The sequence below is a fragment of the Bombyx mori genome, chromosome 13, assembly GCF_030269925.1.
Source record: "Bombyx mori chromosome 13, ASM3026992v2".
NCBI classification, from domain to species: domain Eukaryota; kingdom Metazoa; phylum Arthropoda; class Insecta; order Lepidoptera; family Bombycidae; genus Bombyx; species Bombyx mori.
In genome coordinates, this window is record NC_085119.1 from 13,099,285 (window position 1) to 13,118,236 (window position 18,952).

General features: G+C 41.5%; 1 protein-coding gene across 1 annotated transcript in view; it reads left to right on the forward strand.

Annotated features, from left to right (window-relative positions):
* The window catches only part of LOC101741533 (protein O-mannosyl-transferase Tmtc3), a 139,612-nt gene that overhangs the window by 109,415 nt on the left and 11,245 nt on the right, over window positions 1-18,952 (forward strand). The window contains exon 3 of the mRNA XM_004927966.5: window positions 17,703-17,784. Within this exon, the coding sequence (XP_004928023.1) occupies window positions 17,703-17,784 (82 nt within the window). The remainder of the gene's footprint in view (window positions 1-17,702; window positions 17,785-18,952) is intronic.

Genomic DNA, 18,952 nt, shown 5'->3' on the forward strand with positions numbered 1-18,952 from the left:
CAAAACTGTCAGTTATTGGTGGTCGGCCATATTATAAGACCTGTTTTGTTCTGAAGGAAGCATTTATGCCTTTTAACGTAATACAATGCGGACGACGTTCACAGTATAATGTCTACAGGAACCGGTAACCGCTTAGCACTAGATACGTCGTGAGCTCGCCCACCCACCTAAGAAAAAAAAAACATTTGACTTTGTTCAACGACAATAAATGGAATACACACACACACACACACACACACATTTAAACGAATCTAAACTATAATGCGATTACTTTTGAATCCCTGCAGCTTGAATACGGGAGTCCTAATGTGAAAAGCAGTGCAGTAGTAGTTAAATAAAACTTTATTAGGTCTGAGTAGGAGCTCTGTAATTTTGCGCTCTCAATCGACTAGCTTCGAGACAGATATCATCTAAGATTTGAATTTCGAATTCGAATTCGAATTTCGACAAGTTTTTTTTTTGCTAACAGATTAGATATAAAAAAAATTTTTTACTGGTAACTCGTGTTCCGGATGCCTTTCCAGTTTGTCAATCAAGAGGGAAGAGATTTGCTATCAGCTGCCCGAACGCGGGGTTAGTTTGGGTACAACTCATGGGGGTCGGAGAAGGGCATTCGTCCGGCTCCGGCCCCTTTGAGGAGGCAGTCTCCTTCCAGTAATGATCACAGGGCGACCTGAGGGGGTTGAGGCTGCAACGCACGCTACCGTCACTCTGGCGTGCTGGCACCAGGAGGATGAGACGACGCGTCGGCAGCTGCGACCTGCGATGCGGTCCGCATTGTCGTCGTCGCTGTCGTCGCCGAACATACTGTGGAAGAGCAACCCGTCGGTGGTGTATCGCGTTCCGACACGGCAGGCTAGTTCTGGCCCAGCGGCGTATCCCGGAACACCAGCGGCATCGCTCGGGCGGCCTGGTAGGACCGCCGTACCGCGGAGACCAGCGTGCTTGGTTGTCGACTATCGCCTGACGACCAGTCGGTCGGGCGTCCTAGGGGTGGCGCCGTGAGTCTGGTTGTAATGTTGACCCCCTTACTCTGACCGGGTTCTGACCCCGGCTGGAGATAGGACGTCGGGTGTAAGAGTGCAGGGGAGTCCTTCGGCTCACAACATGTACAGATCGTCAAGTCCCACATACCCCACGCGCCTCCTAGGCACGGGGACCTCGTAGGAGGTTCGGACCCCGGCCCGAAAAAAAATTATTCAACTCAATCTTAAACCCGAAATAAACACAATGATCACTACACCAACACATTATAATGCTCTACAAACCAAGAACGCGTTGTTGTTCTGTGAAAGAATGGGGAGACGTAGTTTTTTTTTTAATGATGGTGAGTGGTTACCGTCGCTCAGGGACGTCAGCAATGCCAGGGGCAGAGCCAAGCCGCTGCCTACCGTTTAATACTCTCCACAAGACTCGTTTGAAGAAGGACATAGTATATACATCATAACTTGAGCTTACACATACCCGATTGTTCTAATTTTTCTTTGTGACAGCCGTATAGGATATTTTGATGAGGCACTGCTCTTGTTACATATTTGTTAACATAGTCTCCCAGTAAAAGAAACTGTATTGTTTCGTCTAATTCTAATTAAGGTAATCAGTGTTCGTTCAGTATTCGAAATTCCTCTGTAATAAATGAAACCTCAATATTTATTTTCCATTTATGTGTTGCGTTTCTCTTTTGTTTTGTTACTGACATTTTTTTCCTTGTGAAAAAACTAACTGTAAGATACATAACATTGATACCATTAAAGCTTGTCAACAGCCATTGAACAAAACAGGAAATAATGTTGATAAACAATTTATTTATTAGAAATGATACTGTAATGTTTTGTTTTAGTCTATGTTCTTATTATAAAGATAATAATAACAATAACAATAACCTAAATACTGTTGTCATATCTTTGACATAATTACACATCATTTTATTGCGATAAGTTTTTCATGGCGCTGTCCTAATTAATACTATACTGCAGGTAATCAAGGAACATGATTCTTCTTCTTCTTTATTTTTTGGCTCCGGCACGGTTTGTGCATTAGCCAGCGTCAAGTAATAAGATATTTATAATTCGCCGTTTTAATTATTTACAGTTTATGAATAATAAAAAACGAAGGAAGCTTATCGCGACACAACATAAAAGATTACAAACGAATCAAATTTACAAATGAGATGAAATGAATTATAATCTCAGTAAAATGGTGATCATTGACTGAAACTTTTTCAGTGGACTTTTTGGAGGATCCCGAGAAGCTACGTCCCTCGGCTTTGTTTCATTTTCCCACAGTTGTGCACTTTCACAGATTCTAAACAGTTAATTAACCACTGTTAGTGCACATTTAAACCTGAAGAAACACTAAATAGACAAAACAATTCACACAACTTCATTCCTCGCGTTCTCGCCAAATAGTCCAAGGGAAATAATTAAGAATATGAAAGGAACGGAACTTCAATAGGACTTTTTTTCAAAACGATTTGTAAACCTGCATTGGATTTTTTATGGACTTTGCAGGCAAACGAGTACACAGTGCATACGATGAAGAGTGGTTACTGTAGATAATAGACGTCAGCAATGCTAGGAGTAAAGCCAAGTCGCTACCTACCGTATAGTACTCTCCGCAAGCCTTGTTTGAAAAAGGACATGTCATAGAACTCGGGATACACTGTATATATGAGTTCATTCGAATGCTGGATCCTAAGTGGCCAAAAAGATATCTGAAAACGCGCTGTCGATGACTCAATGCTCTCAAATAATATGTAGTAATGGCTTAATTTAACCCTTATTATCATTGTGTCAGTGCTCGATATTATACATAACATGATTTATGATTGTTCAACGTTATAGGAGAAAAGACTGGGTCAAACGGCCGTCTGGTGTAGTGGTAAGTGACATGGTCACAACACAAGGGGGTCGCGGGTTCGAATCCCGCCAAGAGAAGATGTTTGTATGATAAATATAAAAAGTCTTTTCCAGGGTTATGAATGTATATTAAACATATGTATGTGTATAATAAAAATCTTACATTTGTTTCCGTTATCTGGTAACTGCAACACGAGTTTCTTTACGAGCACAACACGGGACCAGTTAACGTGGCGTGATTGTTAGTAAATATTTATTTATTTATTATTATCCTGAACTTGCCGATCGGCTAGATCCTTTGGCACTGCGTAGGGATCTATCTTGCCTATGCATACTTTACAGAATTTACAATGGGGAGTGTTCCGAGGAGTTGTTCAATTTAATAGAAGCCGCTGATTTTCGCAACCGATCGTCTCGCCGGAACTATCAACCGCACCATCTGGATGGTTGGCGTTCCACTACAATGCGTTTTAAAAACAGTTTTCTGCCACGCACAGTGAATCTCTGGAATTCGTTGCCATCAGCGGTCTTCCCCAACAACTGCGACATTGGGTTATTCAAGAAAAGAGCATATTCTTATCTGAAGGGTAGGCAACGCACTGGCGTAAACGCTGGTGACCGTGGGCGGCGGTGAATCACTTACCATCAGGTGACCCGTCTTGCTCGTTTGCCTCTTAGTTGTTATAAAAAATTATTTACTGGGTAGCACCTTAAAAATTTGAATTATAAATACAAAACGAACATTTAACTAATAGCGAAAGAATAGTATAATATCTGAACGCCCTGATGCTTCAAAACGAATTTGCGTAAGTCGAGCCGGGACGGGCGTTGCGAACAAGAGAATTACGTCAGACACGAAAGCTGTTTGGGCCATTCATGAAGTAATGAAGCGAGATGCCTAAAGACACAAGCATGAATATCACTACAGAGGAACTGCGTCGTAACATATCAAAAACCGTAAATATATTTGTGTGTGTTTCCATTTTATTTCTGCCTGATAATGTCTCGATTTTCTTTCGGTTAGTCTATTAATACAGAGTGAAAGTAGCACAATATTCAACTAACAAATCAGTCATCCGTGACCACGAAAGCTGTAAAGTATTCAAAACTTCGAAAATGAAAAACACGATATTAAGTCGATGGATTTTAAATTTACATAAAAAATGAAACTAAAGCTTTGAGGTCACAATGGTAATGGTTAAATTTCCTTTCACTGTTTCAAACTTCATAATATATTTTACTCATTACTATTTAACGGAATGTTACGACTATTCACAATTCACAATTCCTGATATTTTGCGCGCTGAACGTTTCGAATATAATAGAAATTTTTAGCAAAAAAAAGATAACCGACTTCAGCAAAATGAAATGAAAATACCAACATTTTAAATAGGACCACATGAGACGCGCCAGCTTTTATTTATTGCCTAGATGTATGGAGGAGCTCACAGCCCACCTGGTGTTAAGTGGTTACTGGAGCCCATAGACATCTACAACGTAAATGCGCCACACACCTTGAGATATAGTTCTAAGGTTTCAGTATAGTCACAACGGCTGCCCCACCCTTCAAACCGAAACGCATTACTGTTTTTCAAATAAAAAATAATCATCAAAATCAATCCGCCTGTTAAAAGTTCTGAAGAGAACCTTCTCTCTTTTTTTTTATTTGTCAAAAATAAAAATCGGTTGACCAGCGACAGCGACGACAGTACTCAATTAAGCGTTCAACATTGTTGCTTTTTTTTAGGATTGAAGGATTACTAGTGGCCCAGGGGCCTTTCCAGTTTCACCAGGACAGGTGGACGAGCAAAGGCTCAGCCAGGATGGGTGGGATTAGCTATCAGCTGCCCCAGTGCCTCCGAAGGAGACCTAACAACTCAAGAGCAGCACGTTGTTGCTCTGAACGATATTCACTCCTAGTACTTCAGTGAGGAAAAGCAGAGAACTTTTTGCCGCAGAGTTAAATAAGTTTTTCATAGCGACCCCACGTTGTCATAACTCCGCCCCTTAATTACGCCGGCCCTTTGTCTTATCTTCGTGTGTGAGTAATTAATTATCGAATGTAATTAATTTACTCGTAATATAACGGGAGTGTATCGGTGTTGTGAAAATAATTAAGCCATTTGTTAATTAAAAGTCCCGAGTTGCGTTTATGTTTCGTCGTGAGATCTTTAATTGTGAATTTACACAGATTTAATTACTCTTGTAATTATAAATATATTCGTTAATTCACAGATGACGATACCATATCCATATAACTGATTTGATGTTATACAAAAGCAAGTTCAATGAATATAAATGAGTAATAATCAAAACACCACCCTGCCTATTTCTGCCGTGAAGCAGTAATGCGTTTCGGTTTGAAGGGTGAGCCAGCTGTTTTAACTATACTGAGACCTTAGAACTTATATCTCAAGGTGAGTGGCGCATTTACGTTGTAGATGTCTATGGGCTCCAGTAACCACTTAACACCAGGTGGGCTGTGAGCTCGTCCACCCATCTAATCAATAAAAAAAAAACATAACTTTTTGATATGTTTTTTATTAGCTTGCTATGTACATATTTTATGTATGTATGTTTGTGTATTACAGAATCCTTGAACGTCAATTTCATCGAGTTAAAGACGTCCGATTAACCTGAAATTTTTTCACACGCATCTTTTTCTTTTTTTTTCAACGTTTTCGTTGATAACCTAATTGGCTTTTCCAACTACTCGCGGACGGATAGTTGAGTTCATGGACTCAACCCAAGGCCTATAAACGCAGCCCACTGAGTTTCTCGCCGGATCTTCTCAGTGGGCCGCGTTTCCGATCCGGTGGTAGATTCTGCCAAGCACTGATCTTGCTAGGGCCAGTGTTAGCAACACTTCCGGTTTGAGCCCCGTGAGCTCACCTACACGTCATGGCGAAGCTGAAATAGCCGCTCAAGGCTAACCTCATGGTTAAAAAAAACTGAGGTATTTTGCTAACACTGACCCTAACTAGAGCAGTGCTCCGCTGATACTACCACCGGATCGGAATCGCATCGGAAGGCAACACAATAATTTATTATAGCTTAGCTCTCATATTCTGACCAGTTCCGGATTAGAAAAAGCTGAAATGAATTGTTTCGAATATAAAATATTTTCCAATATAAATATTTTCCATTAATAAAAAAAAGGGAGATTTGAAGAGCCTTCTTATACAACAATCGAGACTCATATTTCTAGGTGGGTGATAGGAGCCTTTGCTCGCCCACCTGTCCTGGTGAAACTGGAAAGGCCTCCGGGCCACCAGTAATCCTTCAATTATAAAAAAAAAAGTATTTACGTTGTGATAAAAATAGACATGAGCGCCGGTAGGAGGTCTGTATTTTTTTTATTGCTTAGATTGGTGGACGACGTCCACAGCCCACCTGGTGTTAAATGGTTACTGGAGCCCATAGACATCTACAGCATGAATGCGCCACCCACCTTGAGATATAAGCTCTAAGGTCTGAGTATAGTTACAACGGCTACCCCGTCCTTCAAACCGAAACACATTACCGCTTTATAGCAAAAATAGACAGGGTGTAGGTACCTACCCGTGCGGACTCACAAGAGGTCCTATCACCAGTAAAAACCAATATCGAGTGACCTCCAATTCGTGACAAGCACACAACTCGATTAAACCGTTTTATTCATCCAGAAAAATAATTGAAATTAAACAAATAAAGAACAGAGTTAAAAACAAAAACATTTTCCTTTTTGTTTCTACGTATTGCTAGAACCTCAAGGGGTTATGCCAGCTTCACAGAACGCGTAGGCGAGCTCACGGGGCTCAGCCTGGAAAACATTATCAAAACGTTTCTTAGAACTGACCAGGTGGTGTCGTAGTTAGTGAACTGACCGTTGCGTCGAGGGTTGTGAGTTCGATTCCCACATCGAAAAACATATATTATATAATGTTATTTTATTAAGCACAATACTGCGCTTAAAATATCTAAGAGTCCAAGATTTTCGTTATGTGCATTTATATTATTAATTATTAGCTTTTAATGACAATTTTTAAGTGAAATAGATGTTTTTTCTAATTGTCTCACAAAAGAGAAGAAGAGAAAAAATCTGTCGCGGATCATTTCGCAATTAAATATAAATTTATCTTAAGCAATCAATCAAATGTAATCACATCTTAGTTATTTTTTTGTTGTTGTTAATGCACTGTCGATTGCACCTATAATTGAGGTGACATCTGCCATGAACTTTTCTCAATTTGTCAATGTTTTGTATGATGATCACTTTGTTGATGCAACTTAATAAATAATTTGTACTTATCAATGAAAGTAATCTGTCCAAATACAGATATCACGATACGATGATACGTCTCATTCTCCTTACGAATATCCATCGATGATATGTGACATCTAAACAACTCATCAATTATTAAATAAGTGACATTAATATCACGTGTTAAGTTCGTATTCAAAACGTGATTCTCTCAGAGATGTTTAATTAAAAAGTAATTTGTTTTCATTGTATTCGTTAACGGTAGCGTGTTATTTAACTTGGAAACTATTCGACGGGTATTTCGATTTCGATTTGATTGATTGCGTTTTGGTGATTAGTAATTTGTTATGTGTTCGTATTGTTTTGTAAATTATTTGAGGTGTTTTCCTTTTTAATGATTAACAGAAATTTAAATATTACATGTCTCGGCATAGACCTCGAGTCTTAATGTGGGAGGCGACATTCACATTATGATATTCCATGCGGTCCAATAACCACTTAACAGTTGTAAGCTTGGGAAATCGTTCACCGACCTTTATTTATATATATTTTTAAAAAGATTCAGATAATTTAAGCATTTAAAAAAAAACGATCGGAATTTCACGCAAAACCCCAGCGAAAAATGTTTCAATTAATTTTTGAATACTTTAATAAATTGCATTTTTTACTATCTGCTATAATTTATATTGCTACAAAATACTTCAAATAATATTTATTGTGTATGGCTCTAACAAATGTATTGTTTAGTCACGAAACTGCCTTTTTTTTATTGCTTAGATGGGTGGACGAGCTCACAGCCCACCTGGTGTTAAGTGGTTACTGGAGCCCATAGACATCTACAACGTAAATGCGCCACCCACCATGAGATATAAGTTCTAAGGTCTCAGTATAGTTACAACGGCTAACCCCACCCTTCGAACCGAAACGCATTACTGCTTCATGGCGGAAATAGGCGGGGCGGTGGTACCTACCCGTGCGGACTCCCAAGAGGTCCTACCACCCGTGATTACGCAAATTATAATTTTGCGGGTTTGATTTTTATTACACGATGTTATTCCTTCACCGTGGAAGTCAATCGTGAACATTTGTTGAATACGTATCTCATTAGGAAAATTGGTACCCGCCTGCGGGATTCGAACACCGATGCATCGCTACACACGAATGCACCGGACGTCTTATCCTTTAGGCCACGACAACTTTAAATGTATGTTTCTCCTATGTATCTCCCGCCAACTGAACACATAAGATCTACTTTTCACAAAAATCTCTTTTAGACGTATTCGTGTATACGTTTTGTCGTATTTCTAGGGCCTCAAGATTTTTTTAAAAGTGTGTTTTAATCTGCGCATTTATATCATTTGAATCATTGAACTTTGTACCAGCGTACGTGTTTTTTTCGTCAACACGGCCCGCACGGACATAGTTATCGAGTTAAAATTGAACTCAAACCGATCTTCGCTTGTATTATGTAAACAGTTTCAGGTTCGTTACACTTTGTTGACGTGAACTCAGTACGGTGCAGTTCGGAACTTGTGCTGCACGAAGTATGATGGTCGAACTTGCCTGAACTCACCGGATCGAAGTTCCCGATTGACTGATAGACATCTCGACGTTATTTATAAGATCAAAAACATGTTTATGGAGCGAAAATTAAATACTAAACTATACGATATTCATGAATTGCTTCAGCTGACTTCCGAAGCGTTTTCCCGAAGCCAATATTAACACGTCGTACGCTTTAGAACCCATCGGTGGGCCTAGCGTACTATTATACTATTCGGGCCAAGCCAAAATCAGGGAATCGGTAAATTTTATCAACACGAGATTTTCTCTTTATAAAATGCAATAATTTGCACGATAGATAAAAATTAACGACTTATACCGTCTTTAATTTTAAAAGGCTTATTACGAGTAATCCTCGTGGCCCGTATGGTTCAGTTAGAGTAAGGATCACCGGTGAGCAGCGTGGCCTGATAGAAAATACTCGATTTTTCATATAGCGTTCAAAGTGTTAATTGGCAAACGTGAATGATTTTCCTTAATTTATTATTTCGAAATCTAAAGCCAGATAACCTATAGGCTCCTATTTCCAAACGCTGTGACAAAAATAATGTGATGTGTGTGTGTGTTTGAAGGGTGGGGCAGCCGTTGTAACTATACTGAGATCTTAGAACTTAAATCTCAAGGTGGGTGGCGGCATTTACGTTATAGATGTCTATGGGCTCCGGTAACCACTTATAACCAGGTGGGCTATGAGCTCGGCCAACCATCAATGCAATAAATAAATAAAAAAGATGAAGATTAGGTAGGGAAGTGACACAAATAGTCTTAGTGTCTGGCAAATATTTTCACAATCCCTAGGCGGCACTGAAAATTTCGGGAATTAACGAAGTGACACAACATTACTATTTAAAAATGTATTTATTGCTTTTCGTAGTATTCTCCGCGAAATTTGACACATTTTTCCATACGATGGAACCAATCATTGAAGCAACCATTCCATTCGGAAGTTGGGGTCTCCAAAATGGCCGTTTTGTAGGCGTCCACAGCTTCTTCAGGTGATGAAAATCTCTGTTCACGCAATTTATTCTTTATTTTAGGGAAAGTATAGAAATCATTAGGGCTTAGGTCGGGGCTGTACGGCGGATGGTCTAATAATTCTATGTTTTCTTGCTCTAAAAACTCTTTTGTTCTGTGCGCGGTGTGAGAACTCGCATTGTCGTGATGGAGGATGATGCGGCGGTTGCAGTTCTCTTTACGGAGTTCAGAAACGATCTGTGGCAAACAAATGCTAGCATACCATTCTGCATTAACCGTTCTTTGTCCCTCAAGAGGAATAGTCGTAACATGGCCGGTTTTGGAGACAAACGTGGCCACAATTTTTTTTTGCAACACTCCATGAACGAACAATTTTTGTTGGCTTTAACTCATTTTCGAACACCCAAACTCGTGACTGGTTTTTTGTTTTGAGTTCGTACGCGTATATCCAGGATTCGTTACCTGATACAATGTTGTATACAGCATTTGAGGATCCTGCGTGGAATCTTTCGAGAGTTCTGACGCACCAAGTAACGCGAGCCGCTTTTTGCTCTTCACAGAGCGAATGCGGTATCCATCGGGAAAACAACTTGTTTACACCTAATTGTTCATGCAAGATTATTTGTATTTGACTCATGCCAATGTCTAAAGTTGCCTGAATTTCGCGATATATCACATGTCGATCTTCCTCAATCAGCTTACGCACAGCATCAACGTTTTCTTGGGTGACTGCAGTTTTTGGACGACCTTGACGGGGATCATCACTGAGCTTGACACGTCCACGTTGAAACTCAGCAAACCAGCGATAAATTGTGGTTTTGGATGGGGCTTCATCACCAAATGCAGAAATCATTCGGTCAACACACTGTTTTTATGTTAAACCACTTCGAAAGTCATAATAAATCATCGCTCTTGAATTTTCTCGAGTCAATTCCATTTTCTCAACGACTAAACAAGTTTGACAAAACCTCGTGACAAGACCGAGAATCTTTTTTTAAATAAATAAATGGTATTCGATTTTTAAAACCAAGAAGTTTTCAATTAAAAAGATTTTAATATGACAGGAACAGTGGAAATATTCCATTCCCGATACTTTTAGTGCAGCCCTCGTAATTCAAATAGATCACCTAAGGGAAAGACACCATGACCACCGCTGGTTATTGAAAACAATTATTTTTGTTTATTGCCCTTGTAGGTCAACGAACTTACGGCCCATCTGATGGTGGGTTATTATCGTCGTTCATGGCAGTCAGCAATGTTAAGGGCACACCTAAGTCGCTGCTTCAAACCTACCTCTCAAACAGAAAGATGAGAACGAGGATTACATTGTAAATAATAACAGCCTTAGCCTTTTTCATCATAAATCTAACGCAGAGTTCTTTGAAAAACGGTTATTTTTATTTTACTTTTTCAATGAAAGTTTTTCTTAAAGTTATATTTCAACTGAAACCCTTGGTCTGTGTTCGTACGTAAATGGGATAAATTTTGAAGAATATTTAATTTCTCTGACTTCTAAATGGTTTTCCGACTTCAAACAAAACGTTAATCGCCCTCAGTCAATCGTATTTTTTTTTTATTTCTAGCTTAAGCATTTATTTTATCAATCTCACGTTTGATATTAAGGAGGTATGAAATTAAAAGTTCACAAGCATTTATGTATTCTTAACATTTGACAAATGGTGAATTCGAAATTATTTCGTAATATTGCATATACTATTTTTGAAAACTTTTCGATTAAGAAGATTAATAATCTAATCCAGTGTACTCAAATAAACGTCCTCCGCATTTATGTCCTAATACATGTATCTAAAGTATATTTTGGAATATCGAAATGCCAATACTTGCTTTTTAAATTTATAATTCTAAACTAATGAATTATACGTAATCTTATCGATGTAAAAGTACATACATACCAGCTCGTAAACAATCTGTTTCTCGTGAAAAAGAATAAGCCAACGTTCACATTTATAATCTTACTAGAGAATACCGGCCACTCTACTATATCGCGGTATAGTACATGTAAAATACACATATTTGTTGAAGCTACAGGCACGCTATCTGTCGTGCGTTGATGGGACTATCCCATAAAAATTTCCCGAAGTACTTACTCAAAACGATTATCCAAAATTTCACAACTATTAGACGTATGAAATGGAAACATATAGGACGAACAAAGAGACATTCATTTTCAAATTATGTAGGTATAGATAATAAATCTAGTACGCGTGGGGGCGGAACGTATGCGCGAGGCCATGTCGCGGGTGTGTGATGCCGCCATGCCCCGCATCAGAGCTCTCGCCCCTAAGCGCCGCGTACATTGGTGGACTGAGGAAATCGCCAACCTGCGCCAGTCGTGCAACGTCAGTCGTCGTGCGTACCAACGGAGCCGACGTCGAAGGACGCATCGAGACCCGGAGGAGCAAGACCGCCTTTACGTAGTGTACAGGACAGCGGTGAGGGCCCTTTGCGTGGCCATCGGAATGGCAAAGGAAGCCGCCTGGAACGATCTACTCGCCTCGCTCGATCGCGATCCATGGGGGCGGCCCTACAGGCTGGCGCGCAATGCGCTTCGACCTTGGGCTCCCCCTACGACCAGCACACTGCCACCCGAGACTTTGCACCGGGTGGTCGGGGGTCTATTTCCGGACTCATCCGGAACGGCTTTCGTCCCTCCTGTAATGGCAACGGTGCAGGTCGCTGACGGCGGAGAGCTGGAAGGTGTGTCCCAGGCGGAATTCAAGTCGGTGGTGGCGAAGATGCGCTCGAAGCGCACGGCGCCCGGCCCCGACGGTCTGTCGAGCAAGGCATGGGCTCTCGCCCTAACTGAAGATGGTTTGGGACCTGCACTTCGAAGGCTTTTTAGCAAGTGCCTCCGAGAGGGCAGGTTCCCGGAGCCGTGGCGTACGGGCCGGCTGGTGCTCATCCCGAAGGACGGTCGCCCTAGAGATGAGCCCTCCGGGTATCGCCCGATAGTCGTGTTGGACGAGGCCGGTAAGCTCCTTGAGCGTATCGTTGCCGGGCGTCTTGTTCAGCACCTGGAGAATATTGGGCCGAATCTAGCGTCCAACCAATTTGGCTTCCGGAGAGGTCGGTCGACCGTGGACGCGGTCTTGCGCGTCCGTGACCTCACCGACCAGGCGTGCTCTGGGGGGGGCGTGCTATTGGCTGTGTCAATCGATATAGCCAACGCCTTCAACACGATCCCCTGGAGTACGATCATGGACTCATTACGATTTCACCGCGTGCCTACCGGTCTCCGCAATCTGATCGAAGATTATCTCTCAGGGCGGGCTGTAGTCTTCCCCGAGCGGAGTGGGTGGGGACGGAAAACAGTGTCGCGGGGGGTTCCACAGGGGTCGGTACTGGGTCCGCTCCTGTGGGATATAGGCTTCGACTGGGTCCTCCGTGGGGCTAACCTGCGTGGCGTCGAAGTGGTTTGCTACGCTGACGACACGCTGGTGACGGCCCGCGGAGACGACTACCGGTCAGCAGCCATCCTGGCTGTAGCAGGTGTAGCGACTGTGGTGAGTCGAATAAAGAGACTCGGCCTCGAGGTGGCCCTTCATAAATCCGAAGCAGTGTGCTTCCACTCGGCTCGGGAGGGGCCGCCTCAAGGCGCGAATCTCGTAGTCGGTGGTGTCACCATTGCTGTCCAGCCGAAGCTCAAGTATTTGGGCCTTGTGTTGGACAGCAAATGGAGATTCGACCACCATTTCAAAATGCTGGTTCCAAGGCTGATGGGGACGGCGGGTGCGCTGACCCGTCTTCTTCCCAACACCGGTGGATGCAGCGCCGGTATCCGGCGACTGTACCTGGGGGTGGTGCGTAGTATGGCCCTGTACGGTGCTCCCGTGTGGTCGCCCGCACTTACCGCGCGAAACGCGGCTCTGCTGCTCAGAGCTCAGCGGGCGCTCGCGGTGAGGGTCATCAGGGGGTACCGTACCATCTCTCAGGATGTGGCCTGTGCCCTCGCCGGATCCTTACCGTGGGACCTCGAGGCCGAAATCTTGGCCGCGACATACCCACGGAGAAGACAGTCCTTGACTCGGGAACAGACACCCGGCCCGTCGGTTGTCGATCGATGGAGGCATGCTGCGCGTGGTCTGGCGTATGCCAAATGGAGAGAGCGCTTGTTGGAGGAGCTCGGCCGAACTTCGGCCACTCGTCAGCGCACGCTCGAGGCACTGGTGCCTGTGCTGGAGGCATGGTCGGACCGGCGACATGGTGAGCTCTCCTTTCGCCTCACCCAGGTCCTTTCGGGGCATGGATGCTTCGGGAGGTATCTGTGGAGAGTCTGCAGAAGGGAGCCACATCCGGGCTGCCACCAGTGCGGGCACCCGAACGATGACGCTCAGCACGCGCTAGAAGCGTGCCCACGGTGGGAGCACCCGCGGCGAAACCTCGTCGCGGTGTTGGGGCAGGACCTCTCTTTGAGGGCTATCGTCGCCCGTATGGTAGAGGACCGGAGTTCGTGGGAGGCCATGGCTGGGTTCTGTGACTTGGTCATGGCGCTTCGTGAGGCTGAGGAGCGCGAAAGGGAATGGGATCCCTCTTCGGCTCCTCAGCGCAGAAGGCGGGGTGGACGGCGCGTGCGAGAGGCCGCCGCTCAGCCCTCGTAGGGACTATCGAGTGCCGGGTGCGGGGGCTCCCGGCACTCGACTGTTGGTCCGGTGGTGAAGCGGTGCAAGGTGGCTCCTGTGCGCCGCTCACGGTGTGTCGCCCGAGACGAGGTTCTACGGGATTTTCCCGGGGATGAAATCCCGTCTTAACATTGGTACGGGTACCGCCTAAGGCGAGACTTTCGGCGCGCATCGCGGTACCGTAAGTTTCGTGTAGTCGGTGTGGTGGAGCTCGATGGGGTTTAGTCGGTAGTCGTTCTGCGGGGCAAGTGCTTCGCGCGCCTTTTTCAAGGCGTAGTCTCCTGTGAGAAATTGGGGGAGGTGAAGGACCTCGGCCCTTCTCTTCTCCCCTTCTTCCTCTCAGGAGGCGCCGGAGTCCGACATAACCCGGTTCGTTACCCCCTCGACCGGGTATCCGTAAATGGATTCCCCAGCGTTAAAAAAAAAAAAAAAAAAAAAAAAAAAAAAAAAAAAAAAAAAAAAAAAAAAAAAAAAAAAAAAAAAAAAAAAAAAAAAAAAAAAAAAAAAAGGTATAGATAATAAATCTACATGTCACAAGTTTTTCACCTGATTTTTTTAAGTGGTTATTGGAGCCCATAGACATCTACAACGTAAATGCGCCATCCACCTTGAGATATAAGTTTTAAGGTCTCAGTATACTTACAACGGCTGCCCCGCCCTTCAAACCGAAACGCATTACTGCTTCACGGCAGAAATAGGCAGAGACCTACCCGCGCGGATTCACAAGAAGTCCTACCCCCAGTAAATTATTAGTCAATTCAAAATTTCACGAATTCCCGTTAATACAGGTTGCTTCAGAACAAACTATCTATACATGTTTTATCGCCAGCTTGCAAGAGATTTAGTAAGTTTCGGAAGATAAAAAAAAACTCGCTAACGAGCGCCACAATTCCGGCAGAAGTTAGTCGGGAGCACCTCTACGGCGCTGGTCTCGATTTATCCGCTGCTCCAGCTTCGCGGATAGTTTTGGCCGCACGTACGCCTTGCGAGACGAACTTGACCAATTATTGTCATTCGACACCCGCACTTCGTGTCTAAAGGACATCCGGTATCCACGCTCGGGACTCGTCTTGCTGTTATCTTAATAGATTCAAAACTAGTCGGCTTGTAGCCCGTTTAACTAGAACAGTTATCTGGGTCAGCCTTTTCAGGAATACAAAGTTGCATTTAGCTTCGACTCAGCGCTCTCGGCTCTGATAATGTTAAACACTACATAAAATGCAAATCCAGGAATCTATTAGCAAACAAAAGTGTTAGAAACGTTCTTTATTTTCCGATAAAATTTACAAAAATATTAATCAATCTATATAAAAATGAATTGCTGTTCATTAGTCTCGCTATAACTCGAGAACGGCTGGACCGATTTGGCTAATTTTGGTCTTGAATTATTTGTGAAAGTCCAGAAAATGCTTAAAAGGTAGATAAATATGAAAATGCTGGGAATTAAACAAAAATTGCAATTTCGTTTTTCCTTTGATGTGCCCACCGTCGGACGGATTCCTTTTGTTTGTTTTAAGTTTATTTTATACAAAAGTTTAAGTCTTTTATTTATCGATTGAGGCACTACGAAGTCTGCCGGGTCAGCTAGTATATTAATAAATTCTAAAGTATAAAAACGCCTTGTTCACTCCATGAAATTATTGAGCGTGCAACAAAATCATGCAGTGTCATTATAAAGACTTATAAATTGCTGCATGTATAATATATACTATTGAAATGAAGGTAAAACCTAAGCCCGTTACATAAAGGACCTCGTTCGTGTTATGTGCGTGTAAAATGAAACCACAAAAGTTTCACGAACCGGAGCAAACAACAAACTACTCATCGAATACAAACGCCGTCCTACAAATGCTTGGTCTGCACTATTTATAGTTTAAAAGGTTTCCCTTTTATATACGGTTTCGTTGGCAAGTTGATGTCGTAACTAACTTACATTAATACCCGTTACCCGAACTTGTCATTTGGATAAGATGTTACATTTTTAATTTTGAAGTTTACGAATTAATAATTAACTAGAGGTCCCGCAGTAGTCGAAATTCGACTATAACTAATTGGAATTGTAAGTTTGTACACTGTTATGATTGTATTTTATACTTCTATAATCACAAATTTCGCCAAGACTACACTATAAAAAATATTAACAAAGATAAACAATATTTAATCTATTCTCAATTTCACAACAGACGTCAAGAACAAAAGTTTGACAATAAATAGTATGCATGCGTGTGTGCGTCAAATACATGGTATGTAGTGTGTGTAATGTTTTCTTTATTGATTTCATGTATCTTTTATGCATTATTTTAAAAAAATATTAGCATTGTGCACTTCTTCTCTATATTCTCTATAAGTGTGAAAAATTTCCTACTCCTCCGTCCGCGCAATTTTCGTAAAAAGGGATACAAAGTTTTTGCTTCACGTATTAATATATAGATTACGAATCTGATATTTTCTTTTGACATTTACAGACACAAATGTATAGATGAACTGTCTTAATATTTTGATAGTTAATAGTAACAGTTATTGATGATAAAGATTCCTATTCACACAAATCTAAATTATAAGCCTGTTTTCCGTCGCTCAACTAGAAGTTTTAGTCGCATAAAGTGAACAAGAGACAGTTTGCGTAAGATAAATGGTTTTCAAATCCTTGAAGCCCGACAGTCTGATCACAGTAGATAATGTGTTGATTGGTATTAGTATCCATCCTTGTTTGCCAGTACTTACTACATGCACGTATTTAAATTAAACAAAACTGTGATTATCATTATTAGTCTACAGACATCTCATAGACATCCAAGGTTCGTCACAATGACGAGTCCCGGGCTGCCCACATTTGGACATTTTAAAGCTAAAGTCTGGATTCGCCTCATGGAAGACGTACCACACTACGCTGTCATATTTAATGTTAAATAAATACCCATTTAGGTAGCTTTCGATAAGTAAGCTGATAGCCTTTGATTAATTAGAAAATTAAATCGCATATTGAAGTACACACTCATATGTCTATAAAAATAAGTTTGCGGTATTTTGGTCACGTTGCACCAGGGATACCAGCAATTTGGAACGCCTTGTGGTGTCTTGTAAAATCGAGGTATAAAGGCTAGGGGTAGAGGCCCCAAACTATGGTCGGACCAAATAGCGGAGGGTCTAAAAATACCTGTCAGCAACGCACTCTACTAAGCTACAGAACGGGATCGATGGAGACAGCTAGTTGACGGAATCAAACGGAGTCACGATCCTTAGCAATGAGGGACCGATTGAAGAGAGAGAGATATCCAAATCGTATAAAACAATGGAACAATTTAAAAATATAAAAACAGATGGTCACCTACTTAAACAGCAAATAAGAAATGCGCTTAAATTAGAATTAAGTTGGTATTTAGCTGATTTTGTTTCACCGACTGACCTACTTACTATCTACAGGGTGTGCGCGATGTTCCTACCGGAGTTCGCAAGTTTCGTCGCCGCCATCTTGTTCGCCGTGCATCCGATTCACACCGAAGCGGTGAGTGGCCAACTGTCATAACCATTGATTTGTAATTTAGGTTAGTTACGTAACACGAGGCTTTAAGGGGCGGTTTAATTAAATGGAGATATTAGACGTCACTCTTGATTGTACTCACGGTCAGTGATAGCTTAGATATACATATTTAGTGACAGTTTGATTGCTCTATACAAAGATGATACGAATATTTTTCACCGATTTTGACATGTTCCAATTTTAGTTTTGTAACATATTCAACAACTAAATCTATCAAAAATCGTTAACCTGAAAGTCTTATTAACTTAAGAACTAATTAACTTTTAATAAAATTAAATAAAACCCAATTTTCCAATAATCGTATTGGGCTATCGAACCCTGTAAGATCCTACTCTAAAAAAGTTCATAATAATAAAATATAAACATATAGCGGGTAGATGTAGCTATAATGAAAACAATATATTTGACAGATGTCTGAATGTCACTAAGAACATTTTCAAGATAAGTTTGCATAAATACAAGTTCCGAACAATAACATTCGAATCATCTGTTGTGGAAGATCTTCCCTTTGTCGTTAATCTCCAAATACACTATAGTTGTTATTTACATTTTAATTCCAAACCAATTTATTTTTCACTTTTAACCAATTAAAAATTTCGTAATGCCTACATTGCCTACCCAATGGCGTACCTCCAAATTACGTAAATTTACGATACTAAAAAAACAAAAAAAAACAGGAGATATTTTTAAAAACCTTAAAATAAAGTGAGTTTTAATACGAGAATAAGCAACAAAAACAACATTTTAAGTGGCAATAAAGAGCTCGATTTTAATGCAAATCGATTTTATATTTTCTATAGCAACTATCTACTAACGTACATGTAACTTTACTTCACGTAACACGGCAATGGCTTCAAGGAACTTCGCGAACGTTTTATGACACCAATTTCTTCCCGTGACAAGTGCCCGGCGTTGCGCTCCGACGGGAGCCAACACTAAAATTGAATCATTTTTATTCATGCCTCTGCAGTTTGTGGCGGCCATAACATTTTACTATACGGTAACAATGTAACCCGTCCCTTAAACTCGGTAAAAATTAGATCTCAAATTTTATTATATAGAAATCATGAAACTTTATGTTTAATATTAAATTTCATTAGTTTATTTTCTTTTGTTTGGGTTATTATTTAGA